Source organism: Schistocerca serialis, chromosome 4 (assembly GCF_023864345.2).
Source record: "Schistocerca serialis cubense isolate TAMUIC-IGC-003099 chromosome 4, iqSchSeri2.2, whole genome shotgun sequence".
NCBI classification, from domain to species: domain Eukaryota; kingdom Metazoa; phylum Arthropoda; class Insecta; order Orthoptera; family Acrididae; genus Schistocerca; species Schistocerca serialis.
The window spans coordinates 695,680,678-695,700,429 of NC_064641.1; the positions used below are offsets into that span (position 1 = coordinate 695,680,678).

The following is a 19,752-nucleotide window of genomic DNA, read 5'->3' on the forward strand; positions in this document are numbered from 1 at the left end:
CCCACCGGTCTCCTTCTTGAGACCCCTCCCCCTGGCATCTTTCAGGTCAGAGACCTGCTGCCACAGCTCTGCCCCAGGACATACAGTCTGTGCACCCCAAGGTCGGCTGATCTCTTTGCATTCCAGATCTTGCAGAAGCCTGCTCTCCCTCCATGTCCTACCCTCCTTAACCTATGAAGGAGAGGAAGAAGAAACGTAAGTCCCAGGACAACCTCCCCCCCCCCCCCCCCCCCCCCCTGGTGCTCATGGAAGTGTCATGTCCCCCCTCGCAATCTGAGTCTGACCTCTTAGTTATGGATGTCTCACTCCCACACTCACGCTCACCACTCTCGCCCCCTCTGCGCACACAGCCGCACCACTCCAATGATGTCACATTATCATTATTGTCACCTCATAAAGCACAGTTCAGCTGATTAGTGTGTACACAATTGTACTTGGGGGAAAAAAAAAAAACAGCAGGGAAAATTATTACATACAACATGGTTAACTAGGAAATAACCTTTCCAAGAAGTAACAGTCCAGTTTGTGTGTGGATACTTAATGCTGAAGAAACTGAAAGGTATTAATGTACTTTCAGTTCTTTCTTCAATAAATTTTATTTCTGCAGAAAATACACCGAACATCAGTTTAAAAGCTGTCACAGCATCCTTTCCTGTGCTAGCAGCACCAGGCCAGTAGATCACTTGTGTGTTCATGTTATGAGCACATGAACACAAGTGGGTTACTTACTTAGATTTCTCTAATGCTTTTGTGACTTCCTTATGTGCTTATGTAACGTAGTTGTCCACTGTCTTTAATATGGATGGGGGCTGCGAACACTGTCTTCAGATGCAAGGTGAGTTTGTGACCCTTCACTCGCAACTTCAGGTGTTGCTCTATTCAGTCACACAGCTTGTGCCTGTTGTCAATGGTTATAACTGTGAGGTGCTGAACGTGGGGACCAAAGACACATCCATCATGTCCCATGTGTCCCGTGATTGGTCCACTACTGTGGATGTCCTGGTTACTGCTCATATTGAGGTTGACCCTTCACTTGTTTAAATTGGGAGGTCTTTTCAGGGTGTGTCAGGCATTGAAAGATGAGGGTGTGAATGAAAGACCTCTCTAGTTTGTATAACAAACACACTTCAGGTGTTATCAGCAGCTGATAAGGGTCGTGAGCCAGCTGCAGTCATTTGCCCTGTTTTGGAGGACACCTTTCGGCCTGCAGGGTCTGGGTATTCACAGAGGGTGGGGTTATTTGTAGGTGGGAGATCTGGTTATGTCATGGAGTCACTTAGAAATAAGGCTGCCAAAGGGGAAGAATTGCAGGGTGCACTCAGAGTGCAGACTGGGGAAACCATTCCATTGCCCACAGAAGGTGGCTGCGTGGGTAGCAGGAACTATGTGGAGTGGACAATCCAGTTTCTTAGGTTAGAGGGTCTCGGGAAAGAACAGTCAGTCTGAGTGCAGGTCAAGCACAGGATGAAAGTAGACCTAGGGACCATCAGTACTACAGTTACACATTGTTGTTGTGGTGGTATTGGGAAAGATCCAGAGCTCTAGGCACTAATAGAAAACACTGACACTCGAATTGTTAAAAGTACTGAAAGTGGCCTAAAGTTGAAGGTAAGTTCAGCTGAAATTTTTATCAAGGGCTTAATGATGTTCAGAAAGGATAGATTAAATATGATTGGTGGTGGTGTGTTTGTTGCTATTAGAAGTACTACATTCTAGTGAAAGTGAAGTAGATAGTTGTTGTGAGCTAGTATGGGTAGAGCTTTTGCTTGGCAGCCAGAATAAATTAATAGATTATTTTTACCAACCTCCCTCCCAGATGATATAGTTGCTGAAAGGTTCAAAGAAAACTCGAGCTTCACTTCTAAGATGTACCCCACTCCTATAGTTTTAGCTGGTGTTGATTTGAATCTGTGCTTGATACATTGATAAAAATGCATATTTAAGGTTGGCAGTAGGCATAAAACATAGTCAAAAATTATACCAAATGCTTTCCCTGATAATTATTTTGACAGTTAGTCCAGAAATCCACCTGAAGTGTAAACAGTTGCGATAACATACTTGACCTCAGCATAAAAAATCCTAAGCAAATAGGGAGCACCATGATGGATACAGGGATTAGCAACGTCAAGATTCTTGTAGTGAAACTGAGTACCATAATGTCCAAAGCAACTAAAAATATACCTATTTAATAAAGGAGACTTGAACTGTTGCCTTTCTAAAAGACAATATCTCTTCCTTTTAAACAAACTTCATGAGAGTAGACCAGATGTGGCTTAAGTAGAAGGAAATGCTATTGATAGCAGCTGAGAGATTTATAACAAATTAGTTGATAACAGATGGGAAAAGTGTGCTAGATTTAAAAGAACGTGAAATATCAGAGGTTGGCGATGTTTTACATAAGCTTGAAGTTTAACACGGAATTAAATGTGAGAAGCTTTTAATAGCTTCCACAACAAAACTCTGTCTCAAAATCTGACAGAAAATAGAGAGATTTTGGTTGTATTGACAAGGGGACACATGAAACAGGACTTAAAAATGTATTCAGTGTGTCAGATCTTGCATAAAGAATTGAATTATGAATGAGGAAAAGTCATCACATGCAACAGCTGACACTGAAAAACTGTGGTTGCAGAATGGGAGTCAATTTTGGGTTGGCACGAATATTGGCACCAATTGTTTAATAATATCCTCTGGAGTAATGAGGCTGTATTGTGTGTGGAAGCTTTTATCAACAGACACAATTGCCTTTATTGACCAGAACAGAATTGTGGTGTTATGATGGAGAAGATGCATCCTTGCACAAAAGTGACCATATGGTGTGGAAGGACTGCCACAAGTTGTATCAAATGGTTTATCCTGCACAAAACAGTGAATGCAGCATGTTACCTGCAGATGTTTGAAAATTGTATTTGGCCCACAATATCTGTATCGGATAACACTGAAGACATTATTTTTATATAAGATGACACACCACCTCACTTTGCAAATGTTGTGTATGGGTGAGAATTTCCAAGAACATTGGCTTGGAAGATGCGGACCTCAAGAGTGGCCTGCAAGAAGTTGAGACCTGACTCCATATGTGACTACCTTTTATGGGGCTGGGGTAAATGTGATGTGTAACAGATGAAACTTTGCACAATGGAAGAATTGGAAGCACAGGTTTGGGACCTTATCACCAATACCCCATGCGATTTTCTCCAGAGGACTGGGGATTCCATTCGCGGCCGTTTGAAATGATTGATCGCTGTCATAGGCACCTACATTGAAGTTTAAAGTATGCATACATATTCTTATACCTGTATAACAGTGTATGCATGGTACTAATTTCAGTAAATTACAGTTCTAAATGTAGAGTTTATTTCCTTTTTTCTGTACCTAGTTACTTTGCAGGCACTGTCTACATAAATGATTTAGGAGACAATCTGAGCAGCACTCATAGATTGTTTGCACATGATGCTGCTGTCATTTACTGCCTATTAAAGTCATCAGAAAACCAAAACCAATTGGAAAGTGAGTCTTGCTGGTACCACAGGTGTGTACGTTTGAGTATCTGCAGGGTTGTTTGTGTGAATGCGTGTACACATTTCTAGAAAAAGTGTGCCAAGCACCAGTCCTCTATAGGCATTTGTACATATTTTTCCATCCTGGGAATTTCCGTTATTGTTATTGTTATTCTTATGATGATGATGAACGAATCATCGCCAATGTGAATGACTGGTGGCCAATGCTAAATAGAAACATACAAATCTCTTCTTTGCATATACAGCAGGTTCGTCAGGGAAGTCGATAAGGAGTTGGCTGCATGGTCTGGGTCTACAATGACTAAAATAATTAAAAGTTGTTGGTAAAAAATAATATATAGTACGTAACTGGTGGTACAGGAATCTTCATAGTCAGGAGGAATATAATTACAAACAGAGAGCTATAGAGGCATCACATAGGCCATACTTTAACTAAGTGCCTTGTTAGAGGTTGCTTCCTATCAGCTGAAGGCTATATTACTTTCCCACTTGACGTCCTAAGCAAGAGTGGCTGAGTGCACGCTAGAGACTTGTTGCAAGCCGTGTAGCAGCGCTACTCTAGACTCACGGGTCCAGTGATACTAGTACGGACCGCGATCGATAACTGCAACCCCTAACAAGTGTGGTATCGAATGTTGATACCACAGTTACATAATTGCAAAATGATTTAGACAAGATATCTTATGCTGTAAAAAGTGGCAGTTGATTCTAAACAATAAAAAAATGAGATCACCCTCGTGAGTACTAAAAGAATTCCATTAAATTTCAGCTACGTGATAAATAGCACAAATTTAAGGGGTATTGATATGACTAAATTCCTAGGGATTGCAGTTACACATGACTTAAATAGGAACATTTACATAGATCATGATGCGGGGAAGGTGAACCAAAGACTGTATTTTATTGGCTGTACACATAGAAGATGCAACAGATCTATTATAGAGGCTACCTACAATATTCTTGTCTGTCCAATTCTGAAGTGTGTCATAGGATCTTTACCAAATAGGATTGACAGAAGCCATCAGAAAAGTTCAAAGAAGGGCAATATATTTTGTATTATTGGGAAACAGGGGATAAATGTTTTTATTCAAGACTGTGCCAGTTCCCAAACATACTTGAAGATAAATGGCTTAGGTACAACCAATCATAATGAAAGAGTGAAATATAGCCTCAAGTTTTAGTAGAACCAATAGAACCCAAGCAGGCTCATGCATACTTGTAAATCATTTGGTAGAGTATACAGTGTAAGATGATTTAAATTTTCTTAATTAAAGTGTATTTAAAAGCTGTTCAATTGCATCAGGAAAATGTAATATTGTTATTATATCAACACACAGAATCCAAGATGTAGAGGTAACAAAATTACTTTTACCAAAGTTAATGGATCTTTTACAGAAAGTCAACAATGAGAAAAAAAAGGGTTTTAATAGCTGCTGATTTAATATAAATTTATCAAATGAAACCAGTGGCTCAATGAAGTTTATGGAGTTAATCCAAAAATTTGGTTTCAAGATAAATTTCATGGAAGTCACAAGAGCAAATACATTGATAATATTTATCTAATTATAAATTTGATGATGTGAGGAAGCTATATGTAGACTTAGGACTTTTCAGACGACTGTGCTTTATTTATTGAAATAACTAATGCAAATGCACCAGACACTAGAAAAACATACTGTAAAAGACATTTTACTTTTAAAAATTTAAAATTGTTCTGCTCTAAATTAGAACAGATGGGGTGGCAAGTTCAAGATATTCCAATCTTTGTGCTTTTTAACACACTTTTAAATTTTTTTTACATGTATTTAAGGAAATATTTCCTCTTAGAATATGCCACACAGAAGTGTCAAATAAGCTGAATTGGCTGACTTCTCGAATAAAAACTTCCAGTGAGGAAAAAAGGCAACTTCACAAGGAAATGAAGTGCAACAAATACCCCATTTTCATTAATCATCTCAAACAGTATAAAAGCATATTTAAAAGGGTAATGGAAACAGCAAGATTAATGCTTAACAATAATTACATCTTGGCTCACGGACACAAATCAAAGGCAGTGTGGCCTGTTGTAAAATCAGCACAGGGAATTAGAACTGACAGTGAAGATAATAATAAAATTGTAAAAAGTTCTGCTCAAATGTCAGAATCATTCAATAAACTTTTTATGAATGTAGCAAAATCAGAAGTAGATGTCAATGCTTATATGGGAAAAGTACATTTAGACCAGAAGGCAGAAAAATGCTTCAACAAATTTGAGACAATTTCATCCTTAAGATGTAGTGGAAACTGTGTTACGTCTAAAAAAATAAAAATTATGTTGTTTGAAATGACACATTTAGCAAAGTCTTTAAAGCAGCTGCCAGGATAATAACTCAGCCCTTTTGCTCAATAATTAATAAGTTACTTGAAGAAGACCGCTTTACAGATGCTCTAAAGTATACAGAGGTAGAACCTTTGCTTAAAAAAGGCTCAAGAGAAGATCTGGGCAACTACCGTCCAATTTCTATTACCCAATATTTTCAGAAATATTTGAAAAGTGGTGGTAATGCAAATTTAAAAAAAAAAATAGTGAAAAAGCAACATCAATTCAGATAATCAATATGGCTTTCATAAAGGTAAAAAGCACAATAGATGTCATTAATGAGTTTGTGAAAGAAATCAGTTTCACTGTAGACGTGTCGAGAAAAGTTACGGGATTATTCTGCAACCTCATAAAAACATTTGACTGTGTAAAGAATCACTTGCCCCTGTATAAAATGGGAAGATACTGAATTGGGGGTTGTGCTTTATAGTATAATAAAATAATGGAATAGATGATAATAAAATGCATGGCTTTTTAAAATGTATTGAATTAATGAGATTAATTTTTCGGCGTGAATGACAAGCACAATAAGCTGAGCTATGCCTGGAAATAAGTCCGTATTAGTTCATATTATTTTGCAGGGCGGAGTAGTTTCTTTCTCCGCTGTAGATTTGTGCTTACCATTCTTTATAATACTACGTTTGGTCGCCGCGTTCACCTTTGAAGTCTTGACCGTGTTCCTATTAAGCTTATCGGATCTTCGTAATTTTCCAAAGTACACAGGTGGGCTTCAGTTATTGTAATTATTGTACTATTTGAAATAAATCACACAACCTTTCTGTTAATAAAACAATACTGTATTTTTCTAAACGGTGCACATATGAAATTCACACTCCTCACTTATTCATAGCGACCCCAAAATGGCGGTCTACAATTACTCGCTAAAAAATTGACGTGCTTCTCACTCTTTCACTAGCTGAGCGCGAATCCCTCCTTCCTCCTACCGGTACCAGAAAAAATCCTCTGTTTATTAACAACTGAAAGTCAAAAAATACATGACGGTAGGCATAGGCTCTATGATGGGCTACCGCTTCATCTTGTCTCTTTGCCTTTAAGGAAGATGAAAACATAAAGGAAATGCAAAAGGTTTATCACAGCTTCAAAGTGGTTTAAGTCATATCTCAAACAGAACACGAAAGGTAGTTATATCATCGAGCTAGGCAAATTTATTTTCTGGATGTATGATTATTTCTCAAGGTATTTCACAAGGTTTGATTCTAGTTCCAATTTTATTTCTATATAAACAACTTACACCTTAACGTAAGTTCACACTCAGTCTTATTTGCGAATGACACTTCTGCCCTTGTTGAAAACAAGTCACAAATCTACTAGATAGTTTAGAAAACTGATTCCAACTCAGTGGACTGAAAATGAATATTGTAAAAACACATTTATTGCAGCTCAAAACTAAAAACTCAAAGGTAAATGAAACCCACATTAATCATAGGAACCAAGAACTGAAAGAAGTGGGGTGTGTTAAAGTTTTAGGAATGCATCTGGACCCAATTTTATCCTGTTCTTTGCATATAAAGTACTTAGCAAATAAATTAAACAGTTGACCCTTGTGTTGAAGAATCTATCATTTTCAACTAGCATGGAGATGAGAAAAGTAGTTTATCACAGCTATTTTGAGTCTTTTATAAGGTTTTATAGGGTTAACGGAAGCAAAATGATTAGAATATTAAAATTACAAAAATCAATTATTAAAAATATGGTTTATGCAAAACCAAAGGAATCGTTTCACCCACTGCTTATAAATTTAAAAATGTAGTAGAGACCTGGTATTTCAAAGTTCCATGTAATTTGAACTGGTCCTAAGAAAATTAAAATTTTACATAAAATTGGAGTAAAAACCCATTTTCATACATTGTGCTCATGTACATTTTACGCACTTTTGATTGTACTACATTTTGAAATTTCTTTCAATTTTCTGTATACAGTACAGTTAAAATTGTCCCGTGTGGGGGTTTTAGTTCATAATACACAGAAATAACCTTTGCCTCAGAGTGTTAATGAATTCCTATTACAGATGGACAGGTACTGTCAAACAGGGTGATATTGAACGGTTTTGTTGTTATTTTGAGTGTAACTTTTGTATATATTGTTAGATTAAATTGATTCTTATGGAAGTGGTAGGGTATATGTGTGACGAATAAAATATCCCAAATCCAGAAAGTGTATGTGTAGGTATATTTACCGGAGGCAGTTAAGGGGCTCCGGAACGCCCTATACTTGCAATGTTAAAATAACGCTTATAAATTACATCTTTCCTCACAAAGTATTTGAGGTAGGAAGTTGAACTTTTTACAGATTATTTATTGGAATATGGGCTACAACTTAACACAGGGATTTTACAAAATTTTAGTTCAGTTATTAAAGATGATTTTTTTTCAATTGTAATGAAAATTCACAACATTTTTTTTGCAATTTTTTACTTATATATTCAAAAATATACAGTTTTTTTGGAAAAAGGCTGTGTTAAATTATGCAGAAGGTACTGTGTAACATTTACTGAAAGTTTGAAACAAATATGTTTGGAAGATCCTCAGAAAACATGTAATTAGTATGAGAAAATAAAAGTTTTGGGAATCGAGCGACAAAGATTGGATTAACTTTTTAGTGCATTCCAGGTCCATAGGATGGATTATCTTCATCCTCTGCAAACTCCTCCTCCAGCTTCCTCTTGTTCCTCCTCCTGTTTACTCTTGCTTGTATTTCTAGACTCTTTACAGCCCTGTCTGCAGCCTGAAGGCGTTCCTTGTCTAAAGCAAGCATCGCTCGTTGTTGTGTTCGTAGATTTTGCTACCATTTTCTTCAGTTGCAGTTACTGCAACACTGTTCCAAAAGGTGGTCATGTATGAACACTTACCACATTTCAGTTGTATTTCACTAGCAAGTCCTACGTGCTTTATTATGGAGAGTTCCAGACCAACTTCACTACAATGAATACATCTTACACAGTTTGAAAAAATTCCTTTGAGAACCAACATATCAAATATTTCATTCACATCCGATTCGCCCATAAAACATTCATAGTTTTCACTCATCGAACCAAGCTTCTTCTGTGAAGTATTTTCTTTTTTCACTTTGACTGCTATGGGCAGGTGTACTTGAGAGGTTAGGTTCACTCACTTGGTTATCGTCTTTATTGTTTACAGTAATAACACATACCTTTGGCTTTCCAACATTTCTCCTTTTCTTAAAAGCCTTCAGAGGATTTCTAATAACTTTACTTTTACTCATTATTATACTTCAACAAAACAGAGACTCAAGAAACAGAATTAATTATGAATATTTTCGAGATAACGACAGAGTAAATAAACATGAAACAATCGACAATCACACCAGCGATATGTATTGAACCATCACAGGTTAGCCACAACACATACTTTATCTCACATCACTAAAATGTACCTGATGAACACGGACGTTAATAATAACACCATTTGACAGCAGTTTAACAGCGCCACAGTGGGTCACGCCCATGTAGAACACATTTCAAAAAAAATTTTAAAATAGTTGTAGTCTTCGGAATTGAATAAATTATATATCTATTAAAAGGAAATAGTCTGCAGATTCAGAAAACGCAAAAAATTAAAAATTGAACTTTTCATGATTTTGAGCCTTTCCGGAGCCCCTTAAATAAAGTGTCCGAAGGCACCCGTGGATTGGGGTGATTTCGGACATGGGTGTTTTTTAAATCTCTGTCCGAAGTTACAGTATATAGAGGGCGTATTCAAACAGTTACTGCCCCCCCTTTTTTTTCTTTTTCTTTTTTTTTTTCCTACATGCTTTTTATTTGATTTTGGTGACATTTTACACATTTTAAGGTAGCCCTATGTTACGAATAAGCAATATAGAATGATATAATGAATTTTATATATTACAAATAAGTTTTTATTTCACAAGGATTTAAATAAACAGTCTCTTTGTTCACTTCTGCACGAGCTTGTTTAGTATTTTCGCTTCAGTGAACGGAAAGATCTTCTGACTGTTGTTTGAGGAATAAATGCACCCATTCTTCTCCTGGCAAATTATTATGAAATTTCTTCTCTTTTCGGCCAGATTCATCAAGGTAGCCTTTAACTAAATACCTATTGTCCAGTTTAGTGAAGGGAAATCCCAAATGTGCAGCCCTCAAGATACCTTGCTTCAACATTTCTTCTTCTTCTTCTTTATTTAGCACTGGCTGTCCTCCCATTTTTTTTTCAGATGTGCTTCCTGCTCTTTATTTTGTAGGGTTGATTTAGGTATACCATACAAATCACATGCTTTCCTGTACGAGAATTTACCACTCTGAATATCACAAACAGCTTTATCTAAAAGTTCCGGGTCATAATTACACCTCTCCTTCTCTTATACGTTCTTGGCATTGTCTGAAATCACCCCACACAGTACACAGTTTTACAAAAACCGTTGTTATTTTATAACCTTATACGAGAAACTCTACAAACTTGTACAGAAATTTTCTCAATGCTGTTAGCCACTGAGCGCGTCGACAATTATGGTTACAATAACTTCCCGCTTGGCGCAACTATAGAAAGTTTCCACTTTACGATAATGCATGGATTTTTAACACTGAGACTGTTCGTCAATTATTCACCTAGGGAAACAATTGATGCAAAATAAAAGTTGTGGAAAGTGATAAATGCAATCTTGCACTTAAAATAACTGGCGCACAGATGTTAAAGTAAGTAACTCTTTGTTTCTATGTAGTAGCAAAGAGCAAATAAGCCGTACTGTCCGAATCCGCCCCGGTGTCCGAAATCACCCCGTTTGACGATACCATTAGGCTTTGAGAAGTGTGCTTGCTCTTTCTTTATCAACCGTTAACTATCTGGGACTGCCTGACAATCTGTTGTACAGTACATACCATCCTTATTGTTACCCCTATCGTTGTATCTACTCAGCAACAATGGTCATTTAGTAGAGTACACATTTTACAACATTGGCTGACCATTGTTGTATCTGCTGTAGTTGGTTGTGTAGTAACATGTGTACTGTAGTGAGCTACCTGTGTCACGTTAATTTTAGAGTGTTGTATGTATGGACAGTGTACTGTACATACACTGAAGCACCAAAGAAACTGGTATAGGCATGCGTATTCAAACACAGCAATATGTAAACAGACAGAATACGGTGTTGTGGTCGGCAATGTCTATATGAGACCAAAAGTGTCTGGTGCAGTTGGTAGATTGGTTACTGCCGCTACAATGGCAGGTTATCAAGATTTAAGTGATATTGAACATGGTGTTATAGTCGGTACATGATCAAGGGGACACATCATCTCCAAGGTAGCAACGAAGGGGGGGGGGGGGGGGGTATTTTCCTGTATGATCCTTTCACGAGTGTACTGTGAGTATCTAGTGAAACATCAAATCTCCGACATTGCTGCAGCCAGAAAAAGATCCTGCAAGAACGGGATGAATGACGACTGAAGAGAATTGTTCACAGTGACAGAAGTGTAACCCTTCCGCAGATTGCTGCAGATTTCAATGCTAGGCCATCAACAAGGGTCAGTGTGTGAACCATTCAACGAAACATCATCGATACGGTGATTTTGGAGCCGAAGGTCCACTCGTGTAGCCTTGATTACTGTACGACACAAAGCTTAACGCCTTGCCTGGGCCTGTCAACATTGACATTGGACTGTTGATGACTAGAAACATGTTGCCTGGTCGGATGAGTCTCATTTCGTATTGTATCAAGCAAATGGATGTGTACGGTTATGGAGATAACCTCATGAATCCGTGGACCCTGTCTGTCAGCAGGGGACTGTTCAAGCTGGTGGAGGTCCTATAATGGTGTGGGTCATTTGCATTTGGCGTGATATGGGACTCCTGATGCATTCAGATATGACTGACAGGTAACACATGCATAAGCATCCTGTTGATCACCTGCATCCACTCATGTCCATTGTGCACTGGGCAATTCCAGCAGGACAATGTGACACCCCATACATCCAAAATTGCTACAGAGTGGCTCCAGTAAAACTCCACCGAGTTTAAACACTTCCGCTGGCCACCAAACTCCCCAGACATGAACATTATTGACTGTATCTGGGATGTCTTGCAACATGCTATACAGAAGAAATCTCCTCCGCCTCGTACTTTTATGGATTTATGGTCAGCCCTGCAGGATTCATGGAGTGTTCCCTCCAGCACTACTTCCGACATTAGTGGAGTCCGTGCCATGTCATTTTACGGCACTTTTGCGTGCTCACGGGGGACCTGCATGATATTAGGCAGGTGTTCCTGTTTCTTTGCTTCTTCATTGTATGTAACTGTGTGTTTTCTTAATGTTTTAATTCATGCATTACAATGAGTGGTAGGGGTAAGAGAAAATTTGTTCCGTTGAATGTGAAACTGGAGGCTTTCAGAAGGCCAGACAAATGAAAAACATTAAGAAACATTAAAAAAACTACCTGCTGAGTGTGGAGTTGGTGAAGTGACAGTTGGAGACTGACATAGAAACAGGGACCAAATTGAAATTTTTGTCAGACAATTGTTCCGTTTCGTCATTTGAACTGAAAGTCAATTGAGAAATCGGAGTATGAAAAAATCGAGTAAACCTTTGTTTGGTTTACTTAACAAAGACAAAAAGGAAATCAAACAATGAAAAATCTAGTATGGAATGTAACAATATTGTGAGAATCTATTGTTGAAGAAGGCCTTAATGGCTGAAAGCTATAATTGTCTTTTTGTTGTGCCTATCTGCAACTCAGCATCTCAGCTGTATGGTGACTAGCCACTTTCCTTCTCATAATATTGTTACAAGAAGGAAATCCATTTTTAGGGCCTATTCTACAAGAAACAGCAGTATTTTTTAGGAATGAGTTTAAGGAAGGTGAGGACCATTTCACTAAAAGTTCAGGATGATGGGATAGGTGGAAGAAGCAATATGGCATAAGGCAGCTTGAAATTTGCAGTGAAGAACTTTCTGCAGCTTCTCAAACTGTTACACAGTTGGTGAGAAATTAATAAAAATTATACAAGAAGAAAGTCTCACTGCTGATCAACTGTAATGGCTAAGTTATTAAATGCTTCCTTCTAAAACTATAGCCTCAAAAGGAGAAAACGCTGCCCTGGGCTACAAAAAAATATAAAGAGAGGTTAATAGTTCATGCTGGATCGAATGCAAGTGGATACCATAAACTGAAGGTGTTGGTAATTGGGAAGTCTGCTAAGCATAGAGCATTAAAAAATATCACTGCTTCTGTACTGCCTGTTACATATGTTCTCCAAAAATCTGCTTGAATGGACAAAAATATTTCTAAGAAGTGGATTTTAGAAAAAGTGCCTGCTTTCCGAAGTAATCTTAATGCTTGACAATGCTGGTTCACACTATGATGAGGACAAATAGGACTAAGGCATTTTACAACGCTTGAAAAAAGAGGAGTCATCGTTTTTTGCTTCAGATGCTTCTACAAACAGAAGATGAAGGAATCATCAAAGAATTTCTAAAAAAAGATGACGATAAAAGATGTAGTTTACTGGATAGCTGATTTATGATCTGAAATAAAGGCGGAGGCGCTAAAATGTCTTGGAACCAGATTTTATGGAATGAAATGGATACCTACACTACAGATGAAGATGACCTACAATTGGCAGAACTGATGAAAAGCTTGCTGGGTGTAAAAATGTGAATGCGAGTGATATTTGAGAATGTACGAACAGCGATGAACAGTTACAAGTTACAGATCTTGCAGTTGTTGAAATGGTTACTGAACCTGCTGAAGACAGTTATGACAAGGAATTTCCTGAAGAATTTGTACCAGTGATCACTTAAATCAAGGATTTGGCAGCACTAGATGTGGCATTGCATTATATCGAGTGGCAAGTGGAAGCTACTCCAACTGACATCATGCCTCATAGAAGAAGACACAACATTGCTGTTAGAAAACTAAGTTCTATTTTGAAACAAGACTGTGGACAATTTCTTTAAAGTGTAACTTATAGTTTTACAACTTTAAATGTGTGTCCATATATGTACATATAACACAGATATGCTCAATATTGGCTTTTTAGTTATTTTTAATAATTATTGTGCTTATTAACCATTTATTCATAATTTGATTTAATGATGTTACCATATTTTCAGATTTTTTTTGTAATTCGAGGTAGCCTCAGTCCCAATTAGCTAGAATTACCATGGCTCTACTGTATTAAGTGCCCTCTGTTTGTCCATTTATGAACTGATAATTTTTGTATACAGTAACCCTTAGTTATTCATAGACAATAATTTTAAACATCAATACAGCACTAGGAACACGGGAAATTTCATGCTTCCCAGCTATATGCACAAATCCCAGAATACATGGTTACAATATTCTAAAAAATAAACAAATCCACAGCCTGGAGCTAGGGCAACTGAAACAAAGCTATGAAAGTTGTTAGCGTAGAAATGCTATTATTCCCTATAATAGTTTCTGAATGATGATGTGAAAGTCTGGGCAAAAAAGCAAATGATTGTTAATCAAGCTTAGCAGTTTTATTTCAAATAAATGACTGTAGTAGTTTGTTTTTTTATATTAATGCTGTTGTTATATATTGTTCCTGTAGTACATTTGAATTGTAATTACAGTGTTGACAAGTCCCTGTACATTAAATCTATGATCTGACTTTGTATGATATGTGAGTTGGAGTGGCAGTCATTAAAACAAAGGCATTTTTTGTTGCATTGAGATGTTTTCATGAAAATCCAATCACCAGCTTTCTGTTCCAAATACAAAAGTATTTTGAAGATGCCCACCTACAATGGAAAAAATGATTATTGTGATAAAATATGGAAAATTTGAGCTTGCATCAAAAGATGAAAATGTTTATTTTTTCCATATGCTATTCTGGGTGGAGCAGTAGAGAAATATTCTGCCAAGCACTTACATATGAATGGCATTGTAATCTTGTAGATGCAGATAGCTACTCATGTCATAATGGAAATCATTTCCATTCCTCTTTTTGTAGTTAGGATCTTGGGTGCTTAATGCTGAAAATTGCCTGTGCACTTCCTGTAAGCAAACTTTGATATACATATAAATCTCAAAGAGACTTGATTTTAAATTCTGTAAATATGGTCACTCATCGTTTTGTATTCTTAAAACCATTCGTTATCCTGTTCACTTATTTCTGAAGTATAAATGATTGTTTTCTTAAAACTGTGCGGCCCCTGAACATCAAACCAAATCATACAAGCCTTTTGATATCTGAATAGTGTGCATATAATACTGTTCCACTATTCCAGCAACCCCAAAAAACTCTTAAATGTAGCATTTGCTTATTATTTTTTCAGTACTTCATGTACTTTTACCACTGTGAAAAATCATCTAACCTATGTTCATTGATTTTAGTAAGATGTGTGATAATGCCATAGACTTGTAATTATAGCAGTATAATACTTACGGCTTTTGTTATGTCTCTGATTTTTCTGTTTAGCAAAAGTGACAAAAAGCAGATTACAGAGTACCTGATGGCTCAACACAAAAGTTTTGTCTCAAGTACAGATAGTGTTGAGGATCAGTGGACAAAGTGCAAAACCATCGTACAATATGCGTTAGATGAGTATGTGCCAAGCAAGATCGTAAGAGATGGAAAAGAGCCACCGTGGCACAACAACAGAGTTAGAAAACTGCTGCCGAAGCAAAGGGAACTTCACAGCAAACATAAACATAGCCAAAGCCTTGCAGACAAACAAAAATTACGCGAAGCGAAATGTAGTGTGAGGAGGGCTATGCGAGAGGCGTTCAGTGAATTCGAAAGTAAAGTTCTATGCACTGACTTGGCAGAAAATCCTATGAAATTTTGGTCTTATGTCAAAGAGGTAGGTGGATCAAAACAAAATGTCCAAACACTCTGTGACCAAAATAGTACTGAAACAGAGGATGACAGACTAAAGGCCAAAATACTAAATGTCTTTTTCCAAAGCTGTTTCACAAAGGAAGACTGCACTGTAGTTTCTTCTCTAGATTGTCGTACAAATGACAAAATGGTAGATATTGAAATAGACTACAGAGGGATAGAGAAACAATTAAAATTGCTCAAAAGAGGAAAGGCCGCTGGACCTGATGGGATACCAGTTCGATTTTACACAGAGTACACGAAGGAACTTGCCCCCCCTTCTTGCAGCAGTGTACCGTAGGTCTCTAGAACAGCATAGCGTTCAAAAGGATTGGAAAAGGGCACAGGTCATCCCCGTTTTCAAGAAGGGACATCGAACAGATGTGCAGAACTATAGACCTATATCTCTAACGTCAATCAGTTGTAGAATTTCGGAACACGTATTATGTTAGAGTATAATGACTTTTCTGGAGACTAGAAATCTACTCTGTAGGAATCAATATGGGTTTCGAAAAAGACGGTCGTGTGAAACCCAGCTTGCGCTATTCGTCCACGAGACTCAGAGGGCCATAGACACGGATTCACAGGTAGATGCCGTGTTTCTTGACTTCCGCAAGGCGTTTGATACAATTCTCCACAGTCGTTTAATGAACAAAGTGAGAGCATATGGATTATTAGACCAATTGTGTGATTGGATTGAAGAGTTCCTAGATAACAGAACGCAGCATGTCATTCTCAATGGAGAGAGAAGTCTCCCGAAATAAGAGAGATTTCAGGTGTGCCGCAGGGGAGTGTCATAGGACCGTTGCTATTCACAATATACATAAATGACCTTGTGGATGACATCGGAAGTTCACTGAGGCTTTTTGCAGATGATGCTGTGGTGTATCGAGAGGTTGTAACAATGGAAAATTGTACTGAAATGCAGGAGGATCTGCAGCGAATTGACGCATGGTGCAGGGAATGGCAATTGAATCTCAATGTGGACAAGTGTAATGTGCTGCGAATACATAGAAAGATAGATCCCTTTTCATTTAGCTACAAAATAGCAGGTCAGCAACTGGAAGCAGTCAATTCCATAAATTATCCGGGAGTACGCATTAGGAATGATTTAAAATGTAATGATAATATAAAGTTGATCGTCGGTAAAGCAGATGCCAGACTGAGAGTCATTGGAAGAATCCTAAGGAAATGCAATCCGAAAACAAAGGAAGTAGGTTACAGTACGCTTGTTCGCCCACTGCTTGAATATGCTCAGCAGTGTGGAATCCGTACCAGATAGGGTTGATAGAAGAGATAGAGAAGATCCAACAGAGAGCAGCGCGCTTCGTTACAGGATCATTTAGTAATCGCGAAAGCGTTACGGAGATGATAGATAAACTCCAGTGGAAGACTCTACAGGAGAGACGCTCAGTAGCTCGGTACGGGCTTTTGTTAAAGTTTCGAGAACATACCTTCACCGAAGAGTCAAGCAGTATATTGCTCCCTCCTACGTATATCTCGCGAAGAGACCATGAGGATAAAATCAGAGAGATTAGAGCCCACACAGAAGCATACCGACAATCCTTCTTTCCACGAACAATAAGAGACTGGAATAGAAGGGAGAACCGATAGAGGCACTCAGGGTACCCTCCGCCACACACCGTCAGGTATTGATCCCTCAACTATCTTCCCATTTCTTATGCTGTAGTGTAAATCTTGTGCAGTAAACCAGCTTTGCAGTTCCTTGTAATAAGACTATTTCAGACACTGCATTCGCCACTGACAAATAGTGCACTGTATCTGTTACAAAAATTTTGAATAAAGGGTCTAATAAAAAGCCTTGGGGTGCTCCATTAGCAGCATCCATATACACTGAAAAAATATCTTTCTTCACGGCATTGTTATGCACCCTGTGGCTTGCGAGATGTATTTCCATGAACAACATAAAGATATAAATTATTTACAGATGAGGTTAAAGGAAATCCTCTAGATAAAAACAGAGAGACCAATTAATTTTACCACAGTGTTTAGCATGGAGTACTTATTTCAAAAAGTTAAAGCTAGCTATTTAACTTCACTTGTTTTCCTTGAAACCATTTTAAGAATTAAAGTATTAAATAATTTAAAAAAGCAAGTTAACTTTCCCTGAATGACTAATTATTTTAAAAACCAGCATAATAAGAAGACAATTTTATTTAATAGAACAGCAAAATGTGTTGTTGTTTTTCAATTTGTGTTCTTACTTTCCTTAATGAGCTGTTTAGAAAAAGTTTTAGCTCGTATGGTTTTGCTTCCGGCAGATTTTGCTTTGTGTGTGTGTTTTCTTTTTGGTGCTAAATGTCTAACATTGGTCTTTAAAGTTTACTGAAAATTCCCCGTGTGGCTCAAGTTGCCTACTCTAGTTGATCCCTGTCTCCCTGCCACATCCAATCGCTTATGTTTCATTTTTGTTATTTTTCAGGCCACAGCCAAGAAGAATTGAATGGTATTTCTTGCGATACTGGTGTTGAAGATTTGCTGGAAGAAGCAAGCAACAAATTAATTCTCTCTGACAAAGAGCATACAACCTTGACATTAAATAAATCAGCATCTTCACAGCTTCAGGCTTCGAATACTGAATTAGTATTACCTGGTGCAAAGCATTCACAACCAAGACTTTTTGTGCATCCTCCAAAGCTGAAACCTAGCCGTAATGCTCTACTGAATAGCCTAGCCCGCAGGAAAATTTTGCAGCTGTCTGACGAACCAGAAATGGTATGTATGTGGAAGAAACTTAAAATAGTTAATATTGGAGATCCTTTGTATATTCTGCATAAGAGGAGTCAGTACTAAGAGGTCAGTCTTCTTCTTCTTCTGTCTGTAACAGTTTAGGCCTAGAAACCTGTTCTCGCTTCAGTCCGGTCTTTTAACTGTCCGTCCTATGTTCTTTTTTCCTTTGGGTTGCTATAGTAAGGCCATCTTTGGAATCTTTATTTCTCCCATTCATTCCAGATGTTCCTTCCAGTTTTGTTTAGTTTTGGTGTCATAAATGGCTTATCATAGTCCACAAATAAACCAATGAATGAGAAATAGTGCAGGCCACTTGACCTTATACCATGCCTTCTGCAATCTGTAGCCCCCATGTCTTGACACCTTCAATGCATTTCGTGTAGTTTCTGTTAACTTGTCTGACTCAAAAGTAGGAAATGTGCCAGCTCTCTGTAGTAATGACAGATTTGTTAACTTCTATTTAAAAATTGGTGACCAAACATGGCACTGATTTCAGGATAATAATGTTGGAGCTCTTTGGATAACTGCCCCAAAAGATGCTACAGTGCTTCTCTGTTGAGTATGGAATAGGATATGGTTGCATGATACAAACATACAAAAATATGTGTATCATCATGTTTTTTAATGTCTTGTACAAACTAGGCATGTCTTGCAATACAGTGATACCATACTGGAGTACTGAATGTATAAATTTAGAGTAGAATTTTGGTTCCTTTCATACCTGAAATTGGTAGTGACCCCCTATCAGCATTTCAAAACTTTTAGTGAGGCAGAAATTCAGTTTGTCATTTATGAGCAGTTCTGTGGTTATTTGAAAAACGAAATGATGGGAAAAATGTAGGCACTCTTCAGTGTAAGCAGTGTGTTTTGTACAGTTCCAGACATTCATTTATTTGGGCATTTGCTGATGGATGATGTTTTGAACCCAGCCATTATGTAATTCTGAAACCAGGAATGGGTTACTAACTTTGGAGTCTCGCACAACTGTTCCCACTGCATTCCAACCCCCCAATATTGTCTCAACACCAGCCTTTCACTTCATCTGTCTTGTTTGTGCTCCATTCTAGCTTTTTCTTTGGAACTTATTCCATTTTATATCTTTTAAACTGATTTATCCTTCTCATTTACAGGCTTTTTTTCCATTTAGCAAATCTTCTATTTGCTAAGCAACAGTCGTCCTACACAGATATTGTATTATTGCAAGATACATGCTAAGATGTCTAATAAACAGTTATTCTGTGTTATTGACCCACTATGCTCAGGTACCATTGGTAGCTTGAAGAGGGGA

General features: G+C 37.6%; 1 protein-coding gene across 1 annotated transcript in view; it reads left to right on the plus strand.

Annotated features, from left to right (window-relative positions):
- The window catches only part of LOC126473200 (uncharacterized), a 111,150-nt gene that overhangs the window by 52,405 nt on the left and 38,993 nt on the right, over nt 1-19,752 (plus strand). The window contains exon 4 of the mRNA XM_050100098.1: nt 18,157-18,449. Within this exon, the coding sequence (XP_049956055.1) occupies nt 18,157-18,449 (293 nt within the window). The remainder of the gene's footprint in view (nt 1-18,156; nt 18,450-19,752) is intronic.